The 21,013-nt window shown below is 40.6% G+C and overlaps 1 protein-coding gene across 2 annotated transcripts; it reads right to left on the bottom strand.

Annotated features, from left to right (window-relative positions):
* Positions 1–1,034: 1,034 nt before the first annotated feature.
* ube4b (ubiquitination factor E4B, UFD2 homolog (S. cerevisiae)) lies at positions 1,035–20,786 on the bottom strand. 2 transcript variants are annotated; one of them, XM_073469568.1, is made up of 29 exons: positions 20,472–20,580; positions 19,058–19,277; positions 17,605–17,740; positions 17,128–17,215; positions 16,637–16,781; positions 16,322–16,547; positions 15,600–16,082; positions 14,233–14,337; positions 12,324–12,465; positions 11,814–11,914; positions 11,512–11,626; positions 10,703–10,786; positions 10,093–10,149; positions 9,413–9,529; positions 9,107–9,205; positions 8,904–9,017; positions 8,409–8,607; positions 7,759–7,897; positions 7,496–7,595; positions 7,177–7,304; positions 6,920–7,018; positions 6,461–6,696; positions 6,243–6,369; positions 5,961–6,105; positions 5,535–5,669; positions 5,180–5,371; positions 4,005–4,179; positions 2,377–2,523; positions 1,895–2,181 (listed from the first exon to the last, which is right to left on the bottom strand). In XM_073469568.1, the coding sequence occupies exons 1-29, from the start codon at positions 20,493–20,495 to the stop codon at positions 2,117–2,119; spliced, it is 4,143 nt and encodes a 1,380-aa protein (XP_073325669.1). In that variant the 5' UTR covers positions 20,496–20,580; the 3' UTR covers positions 1,895–2,116. The 2 variants fall into 2 exon arrangements, with proteins under 2 accessions (XP_073325668.1, XP_073325669.1); XM_073469567.1 differs by lacking the exons at positions 14,233–14,337; positions 15,600–16,082 and having other exon boundaries at positions 1,035–2,181; positions 20,472–20,786.
* Between the last annotated feature and the right edge of the window lie 227 nt (positions 20,787–21,013).

Genomic DNA, 21,013 nt, shown 5'->3' with positions numbered 1-21,013 from the left:
ACAGCCCGACGGGCCAATGAGCGAAGAGACATCGGTGACTAATGTGTCGCAGAGCCAATCGTGGTCCCCGAAGTCGGAAGTAGGCGGGGTTTATATTTTTTTTCGACCGTGACGCCACACTGCAGGATTTCTACCCACCGCTCCCCGCACCGCTGTCACCGCAACACCCAGGGTCACCGCAAAGAGCGCCGTCTAGTGAGGGATGGACGCATATCACATCCTCGTGTCTCAAAAAACCTATTAAACTCAATGATCTTCATATTATCCTTTATTCTGAATTTTAAAAAAATGTATATAAGTATGTGTAAAACAATGTGTATAAGTAAGTGTCATGAATGCAGGCATATTTTACCTTCATTAAGAAAAAAAACACTTAATTTGAAAAGCCACATGCCACATATCTAAGCCACTGCTCAGTTTTTTATTCAATTTTTTTTAATCATTATTGAAAGTAATTTGCTTTTAATTAGGTAACGTCGCATAAAGTTTTTTGCATTTAGGTTTTTCATGGTGTGCAACAAATGTGAACAGCTTTGAGACTGACTGAGGTTTCATTGTTGTGTCTCAGGATCTACTGTGCCAGATTATCCTTAATATCTTGCCAAGAAATTTGGGACAATTGCCAAGATTAATCCATTAGTTTATAACAGTTACAGTACAAGAATGACTAAGCTTATACATTTGGGAACAAACCACATTTCAAAACATAGATTTTGTGTTGCCAAGAAGTGGAATAAGTCACCTATGCACATCAAAAAAACGCAGTTAGTTTTGAGAAACCTTAAAGTGGAAGCCTACCCCCAATTATTTTATTTTGCCATTTCACTGATTTGACAATGTTGGCATTTGTATTTAAAAGTCACCTACTCACCTGAAGTGCTGCATGTTCACTCACTTTACAAAAAGGACTCTTACAGAATTCTTCTTTTTATTAGTCAAATAAACTACAAAAAGAAAAAATCTTCGTCCAAAAACGACCAAACAAAACCACTGCAGCATCAATCTGAGGAAAAAACAGCGACGAGGTTGTGAAATAATGTGCATCATCATTTATTTCAGTTCAAAATCCTAGCTTCCAAAACAGGTATGTGGTTAAAGGAAATCATTTCCTGTACAGTTAAGGTCAGCAAGGTCAAGTTAGGTACAGTGCCATTTGAAAGAGACCATCTGGAGGTGAGATGTCAGTGGTTCTGAAGAGCAGACTTTTTAAATGGTGTGCTCCCTAAAATGGTGTTTCTGGTGCTCATGCTACATTCTCTCATTTTCCTTCCACTTCGCCTAAAAGAGGGTTATTTGTCCATGAGGCGCTTAGGAGGTTCTGGACTTGAGGCCATGCACACACAAGAAGTAAATTCAGTCTATCGAAGTCAGCAGGGAAAATGTGACTAAAAAAGGAACAACTGAACATACTGTATTTTGGTAAACCACTGCTTATCTTCCTACGGTACTCAAAAAGGAAGCTGACATTATGGATCAGTTTACGTTAAGCTACATCCTTAATGGATATTCCCAGTTCTGAACTTCGTCTACAAGCACAAACTGTGCGTCTGTTAGCTCTGGGAAACCAGCATACATTATGTGGACTCATTGTCACAGTCTCGATAATGAAAACTCAGAGCTAGTCATTTTATCAGAACCCACCCACACTCTCCCAAATGTAATGCCCATCCCTCTCCCTCAAATCACGTCTTTAATGAAGCCACCATACAGAGTATTACAAAACAAAATGAGAACTATAAAGGAAAAATGATCAATGAAGTGACTGTATGCACCTCGCTGGTAAACGTGTCGGTGGTGGAAACGTATTCTTGCAGCATTATAATGCATTAACTAACTCTTGTTAAATATATGTATATATTTTGATATATATATACACAAACTCATGAGAAAAAACTTAAAAGTCTTAACTTTATTATATTTCGTTTTTAGAACCATGGTAATGGTTTGAGACAAAAAGGGTAAATGCGAATAAAAATCAAATCAGGTGTCCTTTTTTTTTCTCCATTCCAAATGTTTTTTTTGTTGTTGTCATCGGTAGAAGTGACACTGAATTCAGGCGATTTGGACAGATCCCTTGATGATGGTTAGCAGGCCAGATGATGTCGACGTGTGGTCCTTAGACAGGCCGTCCGCCCTGTTTCTCTCTCATCCAGGCGTGGATCCTCTCCTTCAGTTCAGGGACTGTAGAATTAAAAAAACAAGGATTGTGAGGAGCAGCTAAGAAACTGACAGGCGGTAATTTATTTTGACATTTAGGTGTCCTGAAATCACTTGCCTTGAACCTAAAACTCAGCAAGTGCTTTGATGCTCTTAGGATGAAATGTACTTTCTCTTGCCTACACAATCACTGGTGAAAAAGCATCATGGTGGGTTTACCTGATTCCAGCATGCTCTCTGTGAGCGGCTGCCTGTTGAAGGGGTCAGTGGGGGAGTTGAGCAGATGGCGCAGGATGATGGATCGGTCCATGATGTTCCCCGAGGGCAGAATCACGGGGTCGGTCATGAGTGTGTCCATCAGTGGGTCTGTAACAAAGTCACGCTAACATTTAAGATTCAGACCCAAACACTCTTGAAAACAATATCCAACAAGTTTGAACTGATGACCTTGATTTTATGCTTCTGAGCTGCACAGAAAGGGAGTTCCGCAGCAGCAGCACTGGCACTGTTCTTTCATCACAGTGACAGCTATTGTCATCATATCCCTTTGAACATTTCCTTTTTATTTAAAGAGGCAAAACAAACATCATAGCTTTCTCAACAGGCTTCTCCTTGTGTTTGAAGAAGGGTTAGTACTCAAATGTTTTGCATTCATTTGAACATGGGAATGCTACCATCTTGCTAATCTACCCTCTGGATTTTTTTAATTAAGCAGAGATGTACCAATATAATTTTTCCCTTCCCTATTTCCAATACCTGAACTTTAGAATTTAGATATATACACATTAGTATCACTTTTTTAAACAGCTGTATACTACTAACCCAGTGTGAATGTTAAAATTAAGAATAAATTAAAGGAAAAGACAATTAAATTCAATATTACTTGACTTACAATACTACTGAAGGCATGGCTTCAAACATTTGTCACATACTGAACCTCAACTGCTGAAAAAATAAATGTGTTATATACAACAGCAATATTGGTGCACCTATCAAAACACCAGTAAAGAAAATATCCAACAAATTCTCATTAAGTGCTTTCGATAAAGTGTGCTCTATATTGAAATGTCACAGGGTTGTTATAGTAGGACTTGTAAGTTACAAAAATAAAACCTGGCATGGCAGATTTTAACCACATAGAAAGCCGATACTCCAACCTGCTGTACGGCACACTCCCATCAACCATGGTGGGTTGGCTGGCATAACTGGGAATCAAAGGAGGTATGTGGGCCACGTTCTTGTTCTAGATTATATTAAGTCTGTGGTTATAGGATAGCCTTGCTCTAAGCTGTCTATATGACCTCTATGATCTGTAAAATCCCCTGCAAATGTCTGGAACTCAACAGCAACAGAGGCTGCTGAAGATCCTGTCTGTCTGCACCAACTGACATGAGGTCACACCAGTTTTCTAAGCAAGTGACTTTTTCCTGCTTGGGGCCAAAGAGCCAGTGGCTTACTAGATGTGGGTAAGGTAACCACCAAAAAAACAATTCATGTTTATGTTCACTGTAATGCTAGAAGCAGGGCAAGATGACTCTTTTTTCTTTATTAATATGGATATTATTCATAACTAATACATCATAGGAAATACTGGTGGATCTTAATAGGACATTGTTTACTGGGGACCTTAATAATAACTTATTCATTTTAGGAGATTTGACTAATTGTCTTAATAGGCTTCAGGTATTCAAGACAGACTTATGGGGCTTCTAATGACATGAGATTGATAGTAAAACACATACAAAATAAAGTTTTAAGTACAGTTACCTCTTCTGGATACACAGATGTAAAAGTTAGACGTATGCTGCTTAAACACGCAGTAGACAAAGACAGACACACATACACACCTTTGAACTCGTCAGGTGCGTCGCTGTAGTCCATCTCAGACTGGGAGTTCTTGGCGACTATTTCCTCCACCTTTTCCAATAGCAGCTTGAATTTTTCAATGGCGATGGAGGACTTAATACCAGCCTTCCTCATCTTTGAGATCACCTCCTCAAAGAGCTCGCGGCTGTATGACCGCTGCACATGGACAAAAAGTGATGGGAAATGATCAGTGAGCTGTGACAGAAGCTTTGAGATGATGCAAGTATTAAGTACATTAACTGTGTTACTGTTGTCATATTTATGACTTATAACAGTTATTTGCACACTTCTTCATAGGTTGTTAGACTGTATGCAACAAGCCAACAAGCTCCCAACATTACAGTATGAACAACAATGCTGGCCAAGTAGAAGATGAACTGGTATTACAGGTATTCTCCATTAACAAATCACTCACTGTCAAGTGCTTACAGTCAATACTTAGTTCTTACTTTGCCAAAGCTCTCCTCCAATAACATTAAAATAGAAAGGAAAAAAGTATTTCCTTGTGTTAAGTAAATTACAAGTAGCACTACAAAATCCTACATGAGGACCAGTATCTCATTAAAAATTAACAGTAGTCAAGCACTCACAAGGAAATGGGGCAAAGAAGACCTCGCTACTCTGGCTGGACATTGTTGAAGAGATATATGATGCAGATAGACATTTCAACTTTTCAGCAAAAATAGACCCCAAGGCTTGTGAACCCTATCACAGAGACATCACTATAGTTCTATCAAAATGTAATGTACCTCACTGGCACTTCTTCTGGAACAACAAAGTGGAAAGCAATCAAACACTTGAAATTGTTCACTTTTCACACTAAAATCAACTAACCCCTGTCCCTAACTGCTTCCAGTTTGCATCATCTGGGGATAAGTGGGTATTCATGATTAATGGGGTGTGATGGGTTGGGTGAAACCTGGGTAAAAACACTGTATTACATTCACCAAGTACAACAGAAAATTCATGCTGGAGTCTTAAAGGTAATACGACCAGGACGGTGATGATCTACCACAATAGCCTGGAGCCTTTTCTCATGACCATTTTTCACTACAACAAACTCTCTCATGTGTTTTATCATTAGAGTAGGAAGAACACACAACGAAATGCCTGAAATTTGAGTAAAAATACTGTATTTGTGATCAACTGTGCCAACCTGGTCATCTGCAATTGCTTTAGCGAAGCGGGCGCAGTCTAGCTGCAGGTAGATGTCGGTCAGCTGGTCTAAGAGCTTCTTGGGCTCAAAGCCATACTTCTCAGGATTCTCCACCTTCAGGTCCCGACATTTGGGCCCACAGAGCTGCTGGAGGTTAAAGTTCAGCATGGCGGCTAAACGAGGCCCTAGCTCCTGTATGAGAAAGATGGTGCAGTTTAGAAAGCTTGTCAGACTTAGAATGCCCAATTTAGACGATGTTGCCTAATTGAGAATATATTTCCACTAATAAAAGGAAGAATTTATAAAATATATCAACTTAAAATGTGACCACTTTGTGTGGAGCAGCGACACTCACAGGCCTGAGGAAAGGCTTCTGGACCTGCTTGGTGAGGATGTGGAACATTTCAACCGTCTCTGTGGCCAGGGCCAGATAGGAGCGAGACACCCGCTCATCCTGAGTCAGCTGGGACTGGCGGCTCTGCTGCTGCTCCTGAAAGTTTGCAGGGAAACACAAACAATACTGTTCTTAAATAATCTTCAACAGTTACCTCCTGCCAATTTTACCACCACCGACACAGCAAAATTTAGAGCGTGCGCCCCTGCTCACACAATAACCACTTTGTTAACATTTTGTCTCTCCTACCTCAAATTTTATCCCTTCCTTTTGAAAGTCTTTTCAATTCTCTGTTTTATTTAGGACATATTTTAATCATAACTATCTGAATGCATGTAATACCTGGTAAATAATAAAAGACCCTATAAGTACTGTATGAGTACTGACCCTAGGGAGCTGCTCCCACTGCTCTTTATTCTTCATCTCTTCTTGAACCTCGTGGATACGCTTCAGGGACTCGAGGCTCTCGTCTAACAAGAAGGTGGTGTCATTAATCAGCATGTTGATGTAGCGCACAAACTGCTTGCCAGAGCTAGAGGGGAGGAAGCATGAAAGAAGATAGAGGAGCAAGTCAGCTTGGAATCGATCAAAGTATGACAGCCACTGACTCAAACTTAAATTGTGTTGGTTTTTTTACATGACAAATAACGTTTGTCAAAGCAAACTCACTTAAACTCCTCCATGAAGGTGCCATGGTGGGCAAGGTTCTGCCAGAGACTCTTGAAGATAGTGCTGATATGGTACCGTATAGTGAACTTATCATAGAACTCGCTGGTGGCACCAGTATGCTCGACATCTGACCAGAGGAGACAGTTGTTAAGTCAAAAAGGAAAAAAGGGGACGAAGACCTTACAGCCAAGAAGAATAGTAGTATACTTAGAACTCACCGGTGTAGAACTTCATAAGGGCGGGGACCAGCTGTTTGACAGACAGCGGGTGGTTCTCCATCATTTCAGAGAATCGCTGAGTACGAGGCTGCACAGCAGGGTTGGTGACAAACAGCACCTCCACCAACTTGGCGATAAGGTAGGGGTTCCTGATGTAGTTCTGGCTGCAGATGAACACCACCAAGAAGGTAACGATGTCCTGGACACACGGCTCGTATAAAACCTGGGGAGAATACCTGGGAGAAGGGAGGGAGGATGAGGTGGAGGAAACAAACAGGACTGAAAACAGCTTATATGTCACTTTCAGCTTTAGCTTCTGGGTGCTGGTCAACACATTAATAGTTTACTGATTAATGTATGGCTTACACTTAATATAATCTATATTTTCCTTTCTTTTAAGTAGACATTTTACTGACATGGCTGACTAAGTGGGACAACTTTGCAAGACGATAAACTTACTGCACAACAAAAAGCAGAAACTCGGCCACATCCTCAATGTAGAACTCAGGCAGAGCAGCAAAGCTTTTGGGAATCTCAGGGTTCAGTGGCAGGGTGATGCTGTGCAAGGAACAAAGAAACAACTATGATACTTGGATCTTAATTTATAATACACTCTGAAGTCAAACACAGTATGACAAAAAAGAAGCACTTCTGTTCCTTTTACATCATTATCACAACAAAAAGTAACATGGTGTGTCAGTTGCAGGGCGACTCACTTAGGGTAGGCAGGGTCCACCATACGAAGAATGAGCTGAATTACTGTGCTGTAGAACTGCAGGCATCTGCGGAGCAGGTTCTCATCCAGAAGGCCCACGTCAGCACAAGCTTTGGCTCGCACCAGTTTCTGACAGGACAAAGTCACACACAGTAAGGATCACATCTGTGTAAATATGCTTTGTCATAGAATCCTGCATGGTTCAGCGTAAAAAGCGAGTCCAGTAATGTGACAGAAGAGGATTTGCAGGTCTGTACCTTTAAATCAGTGTTCAAGGTTTAATGAATCAATGAAGGGAAGACAGTGGATGTTAAACTGACCTTGAGCTGGGTTTTGCATCGCTTGAGCATCTCTCTGTGTCGACTTGCTAGGGGAGAATCTTTCCATTGGCTTTCACTGTTCTTCAGCTCCTCTACAGTCCTAACATAAGGAAAAAAACACCATTAGAAACACATCTACTGAGCATGCTATGAATACCTCTGTGTGTACGTTTGTGTGTGTACGTTTGTGTGTGTACGTTTGTGTGTGTGTGTGTGTGTGTGTGTGTGTGTGTGTGTGTGTGTGTGTGTGTGTGTGTGTGTACCTATTCAGTTCGCGGATGGCTCGCAACCTGCGGATGTAGCGCCTGCAGCTAGGCAGGATTGACAAATGGTGGGTGTGCAGCGTCAGGAAGAAACACTCGGTGGGGAACTTGGGTTCTGAGAACTTGGTGGGATCTTCATCTGTCAATGTGAACAAATAAAATCCATTACTTCAATGATAGAAACACACTAGTATCATACCAGTTAAATATCAGCTTTTCTGCCTCAATAAAAACTTAGTAGTAGTAAGTATTTCAGGTCTTTCATTCATTATTTCAAGTTGGAACGTATGACATAAATTTTAGACAGTGCACTGTGTGAAGCTGCTGTCATTTTGTAGATGACTACAAATAAAGCAGGGGCAGAAGGATTATCGAGACAGTAACAAGAATGATTCATCTGAGATTATTTGGATCACTTCCAAGAAAAAAACAAAACAAAACAAAAAAAAAACAGATCTCACAGATTGGAATTCAGCATGTTAATGAATCACTTGGAATATAAGTAAGTGTGCAAAATGGCTTCTCCACAAGCAATTAACAGATTTCTCGAAGTGGCAGCAGTCTATGAATGATGTAGCAGACTTAAACATTAGACTCATTTCACGTCCTCACCATCATTAATCTCTTTATTTTAATTTATGTCAACTTACGCAGTTCAGTGAGCCAGCTCTTGAGCTCCTCCATGGTGGCTTTCAGACGCGTCTCCTCCAGGCTGACAACAAGGCGACACCGTGGATGGAAAATGTAGTAGGGGTCCACCGTCTCCAGCTTGATCTTCATGCTCAGCTGTTGCAGCACCCATAAGAAGTTGAGCATGAAGCCGTCTGCAGACACTAGCTTGTCATCAGTCTAGGAAAAGAGAAAAGAGGGTGAATTCAGAACAGTTACAAATGAATTTCAAAAGCTGAACCTACAACCTGAATATGAGAACAAGCGAAAAAAACTTGAGAATAGGGGAACATAATTTTGTATACTCTATTTTTCATTTATCAACATTTTAAATGTAATAAAAATTAACAAATCAATTGCGTGCAGACAATTAAGAATATCAAACTGAATTATTTAATTAAATTTTTTGTGCCAGTTTGGTAAATCAAAATGACTTTTTATCAATTATGTTGGATTGAATAACTTTTGCAACTTACCTGCATCTGGGCTTTCTTCACATTGTAGTTGACTAGAGCTGCCATGTAATTAAGAGCTGATTCGCGCGTTTCTCCATTTAGTAGGATGTTATGGAGAACTTTGAAAAGGTCACCCTAAAAAAAGATGACATCTCACTTTCACAAATTTCTCCATACACGCAAGGACAGATTTTCTATACATGCATGATAAAGACGACACTCACCCTTGCTGACTCCAGGTAATGCTGCAATGATTGGCTGACGACTCGCGTGTTCTCCATGGTGATGGCTGGGCCAGAGAAATACTTGTCTCCTACTTTGGTCTAAAGAAAAGAAAATTGTTGGGTTAAAGATTAATTAAAGAACTTGCAGTGTTTCTCTTTTGCCGTATTATTGGATTCAGTCTGCTCTCCTTCCTGAGACACTTCTCAGCTTTTGGCAGGACGTTAAGACACGAGAATACATTGCAAATTGGCAACAATCTGGTGCTTCTGAGTTATGGTAATTATTTAAGTGATTAGGCAACTCACATCATCCTCAGCAAACACAGAAAGGCTGAAGAAGGCTCCCAGGTAGGACAGTCTCTGGATCTCTCTCCCACAACCAGGGCTCAGAGGTTTGGGACACCATAGAGGCAGTGATGTTGCCTGCAGAGAAGAGCCACGACAGACACATATTACATAGGGGTACACAGACTTTTTGTGGGGCTATTAACAAACCTATCACCCATTGAATTGTATCTGTGTCTGTGAACATCTATGGAAGACAATGAATAGCACAATGTACTCCTACCAGCTCACTCAGTTTAAGTCGCTTAGAAACGCTAAATGTGTCTTAAAATTAAGCAGTGGTTAAGATATTAAAAAATAATAATTCATTACCATACAGAGAAGAAGCAACCAAGTATTATAAACTCAAAGAACTCTGATTGGAGAGATTGTTTTGTTGCTAAATATAGGCCCAGTACTTTTTCATGTACAGGGGAATTCTGTCTTAGACTTGGTGTCATGAATAAAATACGCGCAACACATTTTTCTGTGCTGATGTCAACTGGATGGAGGTATAAACAACAAAGACAATAACCAGACCTGAGAATAAAATAACACATTTTTAGGAAAATAAAAGGCCTAAATAATCTGAGCCATGACAACATAATGATGAACATCTAAAGTACCAAAATGAAGCTTTGGCCATCCAAATGTATACTCACCAAACTGCACACTGGATGAGTCTTTCCATACTTGATTTCACAAAGCTCAGCTAATGCCTGTAAAAACAAAAACAAAGCACAACTGAAACAATGCTTCAAATCGAGCTTTTCCTCAAACTCACATTTGGAGTACATGGCACGAACACCAAACTTTCATAACATTAGCAATTGAGTGATTATTTAAGTCATTATTTTACTTGTTACATTTGTAAAAAGGAAATTAAAACCAACAAGATCCCTAACAAGCAACCAGCAACACTCCAATGACAAAGGCCGTTGAAAATCAACTACTTAACCCAAATTCACAGTCTCAAATCATATCATAGCTCTTTATTATGTGTATGACAGCATGGATGTTAAGTGGCAGACAGCACTTGACTCAGGATTTCTAGATTGTCAAATTAGCAAGAAAAGCATCACACCATGGTAGGGTTCATATACAGAACATCTGGAGCTGTCTATCCACTGAGCAGACAGGTTGTCTGACAGGCTGTCAGGACCTCTTTAAGCTGCTCTAATGTACATCCCATCATGTAATTGCAGCTACGTTAGGGATCACTTCCTGCCTTTGTACTACAGAGCAGGTCAGACCAGGACAACATCTCCTTACCATGAGGGGGAATTTAAAGTTGTCGCTGTCGAAGGAACATTCTTTGACTGCAAGAGCCAGTCCATGGAGGATGGGAATGAAGATCTGAAAAACAAGGTAGTAAACATTAGGACTAGTAAACAGTTAAAATAAATAATTTCGCGATTATTTTTCTCAGCTATTGTAATTGCCTCATGATTGGTGGAAATGATCACTTTTGCATTGCATTTTTCATTTTGTGGAAGGTGGGAATGTTTGTATGTTTTTTTCGTCTTGTACCCCCGGCAGAGAAAAAGATCTACAAGGGTACTTTTATCCCAAAATGCAATTAATGTTGTCAACGAACTACAGTAAACTTAAATATGAGATTGTAAGCTGGAAACTACAGGAATGAATGCACTGTTGAGAGATCCCTGTTTTGTTAATGTGATGGGTTTTTTTTGTTGTTTTTTTTAATCTTGTGGACTCTTTTTTGTTTATATTTTCCTGGGGGAGACCCAAAGACAATTTTCCTGCTTTAGCTAGACTAAAATTATTCTATTCCATTATCATTTTTCTTCATAACTGTGAAGGTGCTTTAGAGACCTAAACATGCCATCACTCGAATTACATTCATGTGAATGGCTGACTCATAGGTTCATTTTTTACTTGTATAGACAGAGTTAGTTTATGTTTTTTTATCAAAGTAAAAGTCAGTACCGTGTAGCTCCATCAACCCACAGGAATGCGTATCTTGCACTTCTTCCTGCCCTCACTGTATGCTGGGATAGGTTTCAGCCTAAGTGAGTAAGTCTCAACATGTATTAAAAATGGACGGACATGCTCCCCACCTGTTTGAACACCTCGTCCTCCTGATGGGTTATGCGCACAAGCTCCTGAATAAAGCCATATGGAAGGTTCCGACACAGCATATAAGGTACCAGCAAAGACGGCTGGAGAGGGCTCCTACGTGTAGAAAACAGACAAGCATTGTGTTGAAATTAAATAAATAAGTAATGTGTCTAGAGTCGAGGTGAAGAGCAGTTGCTATGGAGACTTGAACCGAAAAGGGAACAGAACGTAACACAAATATAATGCCAGATAAGAAGAAAATAACCCAAAATTGCCACGGTGTGCGGCTGGCTTTTCTTACCGAGGCTGGGTCAGGGTGCCTTGCAGGACCAGGGCAACGTTGGAAATACACTGAGAGCGAATGTTGCTGAGAAGCTGGCTGACATTTGGTTGGCTACACATCTGAGAGAAAAATGGACAGGATAAAGAAAGAGGGAAAATGGTTAGAGGTGCGATAGAAATGTCTGCTGTCAATTTCACAGAAGCTCTCTCCAGACTGTTGAATCACAGTGTTCTTTGACGAGCTAAACCTTCACTCATTGGCAGACCATCTGGCCTGCAGCTAGTCTTTGAAGTACAGACTGTTCTGCTGTCCTCAAGATATTCTGCAACCAATTTAGACACAGTGAACAAGCTGAAAAGAACTTTTCGGTTGCTACAATAATGAGGATCACTATAATCTTAAAAAATTCAATTTAACAGGTAGTCTTTTTCAGTAAACGGGCAGAGAACACTTTTTTTTTTTTGCATTAATCACCTGAATATGATCTAGTTGATTTCTCCTTTTTTTGTCTAACAGGCAGCCAGTTACCTTGGGAGCTTTCCTCTCCTCCATGCCAACACTGTCGAAACGCTCGATGAGGTAGTTCAGCATCTCTGTCTCTTTGCATGTTTCAATGGTGAAGCGGTCGCTGGCTGAATCGCAGGACAACCCCCCTCCACATGCACCAAGACTAAAAACAAAAAGGGAAACACAAAAACAAGGACAGAGACGGGTTTATTAAAGAACAGAAAACATCCCTGTACCATTACCGAGAGTAAACCGTTGGCGTCAAACAATCATGTATGTATGGTTAACAAAGCCACTCTCAAGGGTCCTGAAAGAAACAAACTATAGGGCATTAGTAATGGCACTGCAGCATCATCTCAGTACTGGGCTCTTGAATAAGGAAAAAAAAAGATCATTATTAAATATTCAAAAGCTGCAAGTCTTTGAAGCTGATATTAGGATTCAGCTTGCCACATTCAACTGACATATACGGTGATAACAGTTTAAATTGCTGTTAGTGGTCAGCTGTAATCGCAAAACCTATTTGTGGCGTTGCTTCACAGCACGACAAACGTTACAAAGTAATAATCTTTATTTTCTGTTCATAAAACACAGGCAGTACAGGAAAATCATCTCTATTGGGGGTTACAATTGTCCTTGAAGCTACAAATGAAACTGACGCAACAAGTTATATTGTTAAAGAATGTAACTTGATTCACCATGCCAGTTTTTTCTTGAATAAATATGAGATGGAAGTTTCACAAAACTTTAAATTAGAGCATTTGTTTTTGCTGTTGTGAAGACGGACTCCACTTATACACTTCAGTAGCAAACAAATACCTATAGAGCAGGAAATCAGACTTCCTTTTCTCACCAAACGATTTCACACATGCGTTAAACTAATAACATACAGTTCCAGTCATCATAGTGCCCTACAAAGCCAAAGCGCAGTAACAAATCAGAATCAAAATATGACAAATTGAATTCTTAAATGTCTGTTTTATGTTGTGACAACATTTCTAAGTTTAGTCTTGCTCCATCTTAGAGAAAAGGCGATGTAAAATTGCATTAACTACAATATTCAACCAAAAACCAAGGCAGTACAGCAGTAAGTGTAGTTGCTGCACTCTGCCATGGTTTTTCTGAACTTTGCCATTGCACTACCTATACCGTTTTTCTCAGGTAATACAAAGAGAGTGCAGTATCTGCATTATTAGTCATTAAGACATGAAAATTGTTCGAAGGATACATATTTAATAAGAACATAGCTGCTCTTCTACCTATAATGTATTTGGCTGGAGTCAAAAAACTTTGAAGCCATTTTTCTCATTTTCATAGCTAGTATAGTTACTGCAATTAGCCTTTATAGGCATAATAGTCTCATGCTGTACTATAGGGGTTAAATGATATAGAAAATTTCCCCATTAAGTTTACACGCTCTTTCAGAGTTGAAGATCCTTGCTTGGGATGGGTACAATTACATAAAAATACACTGCCTATACTCACACAACTGTAAAAATTGATTCAAAATCGACTTTACTCAATAAAAAAGGGACCACTAGGACTGAAACGGTCTTCAAATATGTTGGGGGGGTTTTAAGGTTGAGGGTTACAGAACTATTTAATATTTTCAGTTATTCTGGCACACCTAAACCACATTGAAAGCTGATGCATCATTTGGACTTCTACCTCTCTATTTTATACTTACCGTCACATTTTATCCTTAAAGTTATAGTTATGCCATCTTATGTCAAAACCCCTGATGACCAAAACACATAGCGCAAAGTTAGAGCACTCTTTAAGCTTAAGATACATCAGTTTATTTTTCACCACTCTACCCTGGTGTGTTTGTGCACAGTTAGTGTTAAGCCTCCTGGGTCCACTGGAACATGCAGTGGACAAGTAACTGAGCAAGCACACACTAACACGCACACACCGTGCAGCGGTGTACCTGGACCCAAACTGAACTCTTGAAAAATCCTCCTCCTCCTCAGAATCTTCATCACTGCTGTCCTGAGACATGTCAGAGAGGGCATAGAACAGGAACGACAAGGGGCTAACATGACAAGGAAGAGACAGGAGGAGTGAGGGTAAAGATTGAAAGAGAAGAGGATGATATGCAAACAGAGGTGAAGTGAAAAAACATGAAGACAAATGTGGAATGGTAAAAAGTCACAAGAAAAAAGGACAAGGAAGAAGGGAGCACTAAGGAAAGGATGCTGGAGGGTTGCATGCTTGCTTCAGGACTACTTCTTGTGCTACTTCTTTTTAAAATATTCATTAATGCCATTTTGTCTGCAGCTTTAACACACTGTCAGACCATTTTTTCAACCGATAACTGAACTGAATGTCACAATCACTCACACAACTTGTCTTGAGCAAGCCAATGCAAAGAGGCGTAAGCCACATCTTATTTGCTCGAGAATTATATTGCAAAGTAGCAGCGTGGGAGCTATAAAACATGTTTGTTAAACTATATCCAGTGTTAGTTCTTTTGCAAAGGGGTTAGATCAGGGCCATTCAGCTGCTAATTCAATCGAGCCAGATTTCAAACAGAAAATGTAGATGTGCCAGACATTTTCAGCTGGTAAGACACATTTTAAACAAATGCAAAGGAATGTAGTAAAAAAGAAAATTGTTTTTAAAAAGTTAGTATATGGTGACTTATCACATCTATAAGCATCTGTATGACACATACATGGACGTACATATTAAATGTAGATTAGATATTTTGCCATATATCAGATTTATGTATGCAGAGCCACTAGGAGGAATCTTCTTGGCTGGAGGTGGCCTGCAGGGCACTGATTAGATAGACCTGAGTTAAATCTTTTAAAACGATACATATAAACAGCCTGGGAACTTCAAATAATAAGACTAGAAGTCCTGTTTATTGTCTGGACATGCCATATATTAGCATATTTGTTTAAGTCTCGTGATGCAATTCAAAATTAACTAAAAATATATGGAGCTTGAAATGTTTGACTATATATTTCTGTAATTTCCTTTATCTAAATCACCATTGGAGCATTTGTAACTGATGACAGTGTATATATTTTTTCACAGTTACTGCGAGAACTCTATTTCTCTTAAGATTTTAAAAACATAACTTTTAGACTAGCAGTCTCAATCGTATCCAGCTGAGATCATAATAAGCTTGTGTAAATGAGAACCGACTGCATGAAAATTAAGAATACAACAAAAGGGATCTGGCCAAAGATTAAGTTGACTCTCAAATCTGGCTCTTTAAAAGTTAAGGTTTTAGTATGTTTGCTTTGCTGTCACCACAAACTGACATGCACATGGCACATGAGATACCTAGACGGTGGGATCCTTGCAGCAAAGGCAGCCTGTCGGGCATTCGTTCTGGGTGAAGGGGGCACCACCGCAGGTGGTGTGGAGGAGGGTTGGTTGCGAGCCCTTGGTGAGCTCAAGGAGCGGGACACAGGGCTAGGTGGTGGGACAGGAACTGGAGTGTTGGGAGGAACAGAGGGCCCAGCAGGGCTAGGAGAGGGTCCAAAGAAACTGAATCCTCTGGGACCTGGACTAACCGGGGAAGGAGCCCCCCAGGGGGAAGTGACTGAGTAAGGCCGGTAGCGCTGGGAGATGGGCATGGGGGCAGAAGGAGGGTTGAGAATGTGTCTTGGGGTGGTAGTAGTAGCGGGTGGGCTAGGAGGAACAATGAACTGTGGGGTAGAGGGTGTGGAAGGTACAGAGGGTGTGGAAGGAGAGAGGAGAGATGGGGAGGTCCTCTTGGCTGCATCCAAAGCCATTGAGTGAGGAATACTACACCCATACAGACTGTGGACAACATTGATGAGACGATGATTGGTAAAACTCATCTAGCAACAAATTCTTAAAAACAGAAATGATCAAATCCAAATCAGAAAAAAAAAAACAAATGGCAATGGTTTCCGATCACATGATACCAATTAAATATCAATAAAGCACTCTGTTTGAGGAGGAGTGCGGATGGCCTATTTAGAGCCTTGATATGTCTCTTAGAGTGAGAACTCACAATACTGAGTCAAGGTACTTGCCTGGACAGAGAGCTGGCTCCAAAGGACCCTGCACTGGGGCCCATGGGGCTGCCACCTTGACTAGAGGGCTGCACCAGTGTCAGACGGTGGTCGGGGGATTTGGCTGCTGCAATTGGCTGAGAGGTGGCGGTTAAGCTGGCGAAGGGGTTGTGGACACGTGACTGGGTGGACATCATTAAGACTTCCATCAGGATCTGACCGATCAGGTCTTTGAAGTCAGAGTATACTACAGGAGAGGAGAAAAAAAATAACATTCAAGTTATCAAATGCAGCTCGTTATGGTGACTGAGATAAAGACAGCATGCTGTGACGTACCATCTTTAGGGTTCTGGTGGAACTCTGCAGCCAGTGAAGGGAGAAAGATGACATCTCTATCCTGCTCCTTCCACGATACGCGGAGGATCTTACAAATGAGCTGCAGAGCCTGTTCTTCTGAGACATCCGAGTTTGCAGAGGTGTCCTGAGTTGTAGAAATAAAACATTAAAGTGACAGTTTAATCACAATATAGAGCTATTACAGAGTACATGCCAAACGGATGATCTTTAGTCAGCATTATCTCATGATCGCTCCGGTCTATCAAGAGTCAAGTATGCATCAATAAACTGCAATAAATGAAAATGAAACCAAGAATAGCGTCTACGGAAAGTCCCTGATCACCTTCGGGTCAACACCCAAAGACTCTTTTCGTGCGTACTCGTTTGAAGACTCACTTGATCTCAAAAAGGGCATGATCAAATTCACATAGGCCAAGAAAAATTGGAGAAGAGACCCTCTCTTTTGGGTAATATTCACTGCCGCTGTTTACCTTATCGGTCAAGTTCCTCTTCTCCCTGCGATCGCTGTCCTCCACCTCCATGTTCTCTATCCCTGAGTCCACATCCACCTGGGACATGCTGGAAAAAGATGGAGGTGCAGTTAATAAGTGTCTTCATCCCGAAGCAGACCATGTCAACACTCCAACCACGATGTCTGTATTGTCTTTTACAACTAACTTCATAAGTGGATCCTGTTAGAGCAAAACATGTGGCCATGCTCTTAAAGACTATAGTTTTTTAATGTTTGCTACAAACAAACAAGGAAGAATGTAACTTTCTGAAGTAACATCAAAAGGATCATAAGTTGCTCTTGAATTTCTTTTTGTTTTACAGGCTCCTTTCAAGCCCAGAGGAGAGGACTACTTGAGACCCAAAACATAGATTTCAGTATAGTTTTAGCTGTATTTCCATTAGTGTATTAAAGCTTTTGAACTGGACAGTTAAATATGCAATGAGAAAATTCTCACCTCTTTTCACAGGAGGCAGTGTCAATGTCCATGCTCTGCGATCGGGACAAACTCTGGGACTGAGTCTCAAGGCTGTTGGAGGGGGAGCTGGACAGGGAGCTCACACCCTCGCTGCTCTGACTACCATACGCCACCCCTGCAAAAGAGAAGAAAAACACCACAACTGAGCACCTTTAAAGTGCAAAGAATATAAAAGTGGATAAATAAAAAATATTTTGATTAAAGAATTGTCCTTATTGGTTCTGAAATAGGTGTTATATTGTGGGCCTGGCTTCAAGTTAGATTGCAAGTGTCATGTTTACTTGCTTTTCCTGTAGGTATTTTTTTCAAATAAAAGTTCAGACTGCTGGAGTCTCTGCAATTGAAGCCCACACACTTGGAAGAACCTCTTCTAAGTTTCCTCTGAAAACTCCTCTATCATGGCTTTTATACTTGCAGCCTGTGCAGCCTTGGATTTTAGTCTGTCACGTCTTTTCTTGTTTTTGATTTATTTCAATTTTAAATTCTTGATGCTTTGATGCCTTTATTTTTCTGTCCATTTCCAATGAACTTTCACAATCACCTACAAGGAAAACTATACAGATTAGACATGATTAAGCAGCCATTTAAGTAATATATTTTATGTCAAGACTATCTTTGTGGAAAAACGACTGGGTTAGCAAAGGAGCAGATTGTTGTTTTTAAGATCAACAGCCCTGCTTAATGCAAACGGGTAGAGCGACAGCTGATTAACACTCAGGATGTTAGTGTGGACGAAGAGCTGGAATTAACTTCTTCACGGTTGCACAACAATCATAATGATTACCAACAGCACAAATATACACTGTATACACTGTCTCCATCAAAGTGAATATTTAATGCATTAACATGCAATCAAGGCCTTTGCAACTGCAAAGAGGAAAATCAAACATTTCAACAATTTCTTGAAAGTAGGACTGGCCCTACACGGTAGCTTTCTGTAGCAACATCACCAAATACCAACAAAGAATCCCAGGAAATTGTCACTGTGTCCATACGAGGCTCATTAGTGTGTTTTCTAGAGCAGCACAAGAAAGCATCAATTCTCTCTGTTGATCACAACAAGCTGCTGCTGTTTGTTTGTGTTGCTGTCACTCAGAGTGTATGACTGGTTCTTGCTGCTCAAATATCAAGGTCATAAATATAAAGAGGTCCCTTTCAGTGTGGTTGTTGTTTATCTTCAGAGCCTCAAAGACAATATGTCACAGGCTCATTTGAGTAGGATGATGGGGTCAGAATATAGATTACAAAAGAGGTTGACAACAATAACCACGGAGACAGCCGGAAAAAGCAGACTGGATCCTGACCTGCTGGTAACATCAAACCTAAAGTTAAGGTTTACCTTAAATGGTTGCCTGCAATAACTATAATGGCACAGCAAAAAACAGAAATGGCTAAACGTATACGGAAACCTGTAGATATATTTGGTTCTTACCAGAGGTTCCCATAGGGGATGTGGCAGGTGTACCACTGTGGACATTGAGCCCCAATGATTGAGAGGCAGCTGGTGGCAGGGGCTGGAGTCCGGCACCTGAGGGTCCTGGGAGCGGTCCAGGGGGAGTCTCTCTCTGTGGGGATGTCAGGGGTGTGCTGAGAGGGGTGCTGGGCTGTGATGTCTGTCCACCTGCAAGTCGTGCCAGTCGCCTTCTGCGAATCTTGAATGAATATACCAGCAGATTATTACACTAGAAGTACAATGAAATCTCACTGAAAAGTAAGCATGCATAACGACAAGTTAAAATGTTAATAGACCATTAAATGATTAGCCATACACTGTGTTTAATCTCTGGTTAAGTGGCTGTTACAATCAGCCTGGACAATACAGGAAATGTCAGGGGATACGTTTATTTTTATTCCCTATATTGGATCACCAGCCCCAGACAATACACACGTCTGAATAAATGATCGATTTTCATTCATCGTTTTTGTAGAAACATGGTCTAAATTTAAGACGGGCCTCGCCGAGTACACACAATGTAACCTACATTACAACTAAGTCAGATGTGAGCACTAATGGAGCTCATACGTGAGGACATCAACGGTAGTAAATCTGCACGCTCGGTTGCGAGTTTATCAAGTAGCTTAATACGGGTACATGGTGACGAAATGTTTTTAATAAAATGTAGTGGATGGTTCAAGAGGAACAGCTCAGTGGCCACATAGTCGGCCCACAGTTCATTGCACAATGGTGGCCCGGTGTGTTTTTTATGCTGAGTCGTCTCACAGGCTAATTTTTGTGTTAGCAAAACAACGTTAGCAGCTGACAGCTAGCTTACGGCAACGATATGCCAAATCAACTCAGTAAACAAAATTCAACGTTATCTGTCAAAATATAAAGTGTAGAGGACATCTGCCAGATAAAAACAAGCCGACGTGTTAATTTGTATTATGTTGTTTTACATGAAAACAATGTTATCCACGGACCAGCTTGTGCACAGCCTCTAGCATTACGTTAGCAAGTTAGCATTGTGCCCCGGCTAAATTAAATTAAGGTCCTGACAGCGGTGACAGAAACGTACGACCCACATCCAACTTCTAGTTGGTTCACCCGGCAACATTAAATGACTCTATTAAATAAATACAAAATGGGTCACGTTGGCTTCCACGCATTTATGTATGCGGGTGTTGAGCTAAATGTGGGATTTTATCGCGAATGCTTTTCTTCAGTTTAGACTATGCTAGCCTCTGAGCTAGGTTAGCTTCAGTAGCAAGTCGGCTAGTAGCAAGACCATTTGAAATGAGGTACGAAGGAAAGGAAGAAATTTGTAAACGAAAGTCTAAATTTTAGCAAAAAGCAGCTACGTTAATTCTCGGCACTCATTTTGACCTTTGTTCCATTGTCACCTTACCTCATCTGCGCTCAACTCCTCCATCGCAGCTAAGTTAGCTAGCTATTTCACTTTCAACTGCTTTAATGTGTGCCAGCCAGAGCCAGCTAGCTAGCCTGTATTAGAACTAAATATGCATAGTCTAACTCCTGCAACAAATACGTGTCAGTCCTGATTGTCTTCAAGATAAAAACTAGGACACCGGTTTACGGAGGGTGGCGAGATAAAGATCCTCCGCAAAGTCTCTCGTTTGCTAGTTTTCTACCAAGATTGAAACAAAAAGAAAAGTAGCTGGCTATTATACGTCAAAATACAACAGCGGCCATTTTGGTTCTACACAGTGTCACGTGACTTCAAGCCTGCTGGAGGAGGTGAGAGGCTTCACATAAATATATCATTTCACCTGTTATATATGTCCATGTGTTAATCCAACGGTCTGCACTGTTAACGCTCCTCTAGTTTAATCAGAGTCATGTTTATGGTTCATTTTCTATCTTTAAAAATAAATAAATAACTAAATAAATAAACAGCACACCCTGGAGTTATTCATTAAACTCAGTGAG

Source organism: Pagrus major, chromosome 7, assembly GCF_040436345.1.
Source record: "Pagrus major chromosome 7, Pma_NU_1.0".
In the NCBI taxonomy this organism is placed as follows: Eukaryota; Metazoa; Chordata; class Actinopteri; order Spariformes; family Sparidae; genus Pagrus; species Pagrus major.
The sequence above is the reverse complement of the archived record's forward strand: the minus strand, read 5'-3'. Positions and strand labels throughout refer to the sequence as shown.

What these genes read in the sequence shown, in the direction of transcription:
- ube4b (XM_073469568.1), bottom strand. Translation starts at nt 20,495, where the DNA reads ATGGAGGAGTTGAGCGCAGATGAG. An exon ending in ACTTTAAATTCCCCCTCATG is followed by an intron (nt 10,150 to 10,702) that starts GTAAGGAGATGT and finishes TTGTTTTTACAG; the next exon opens with GCATTAGCTGAGCTTTGTGA. An exon ending in GTGGACCCTGCCTACCCTAA is followed by an intron (nt 7,019 to 7,176) that starts GTGAGTCGCCCT and finishes TTCCTTGCACAG; the next exon opens with CATCACCCTGCCACTGAACC.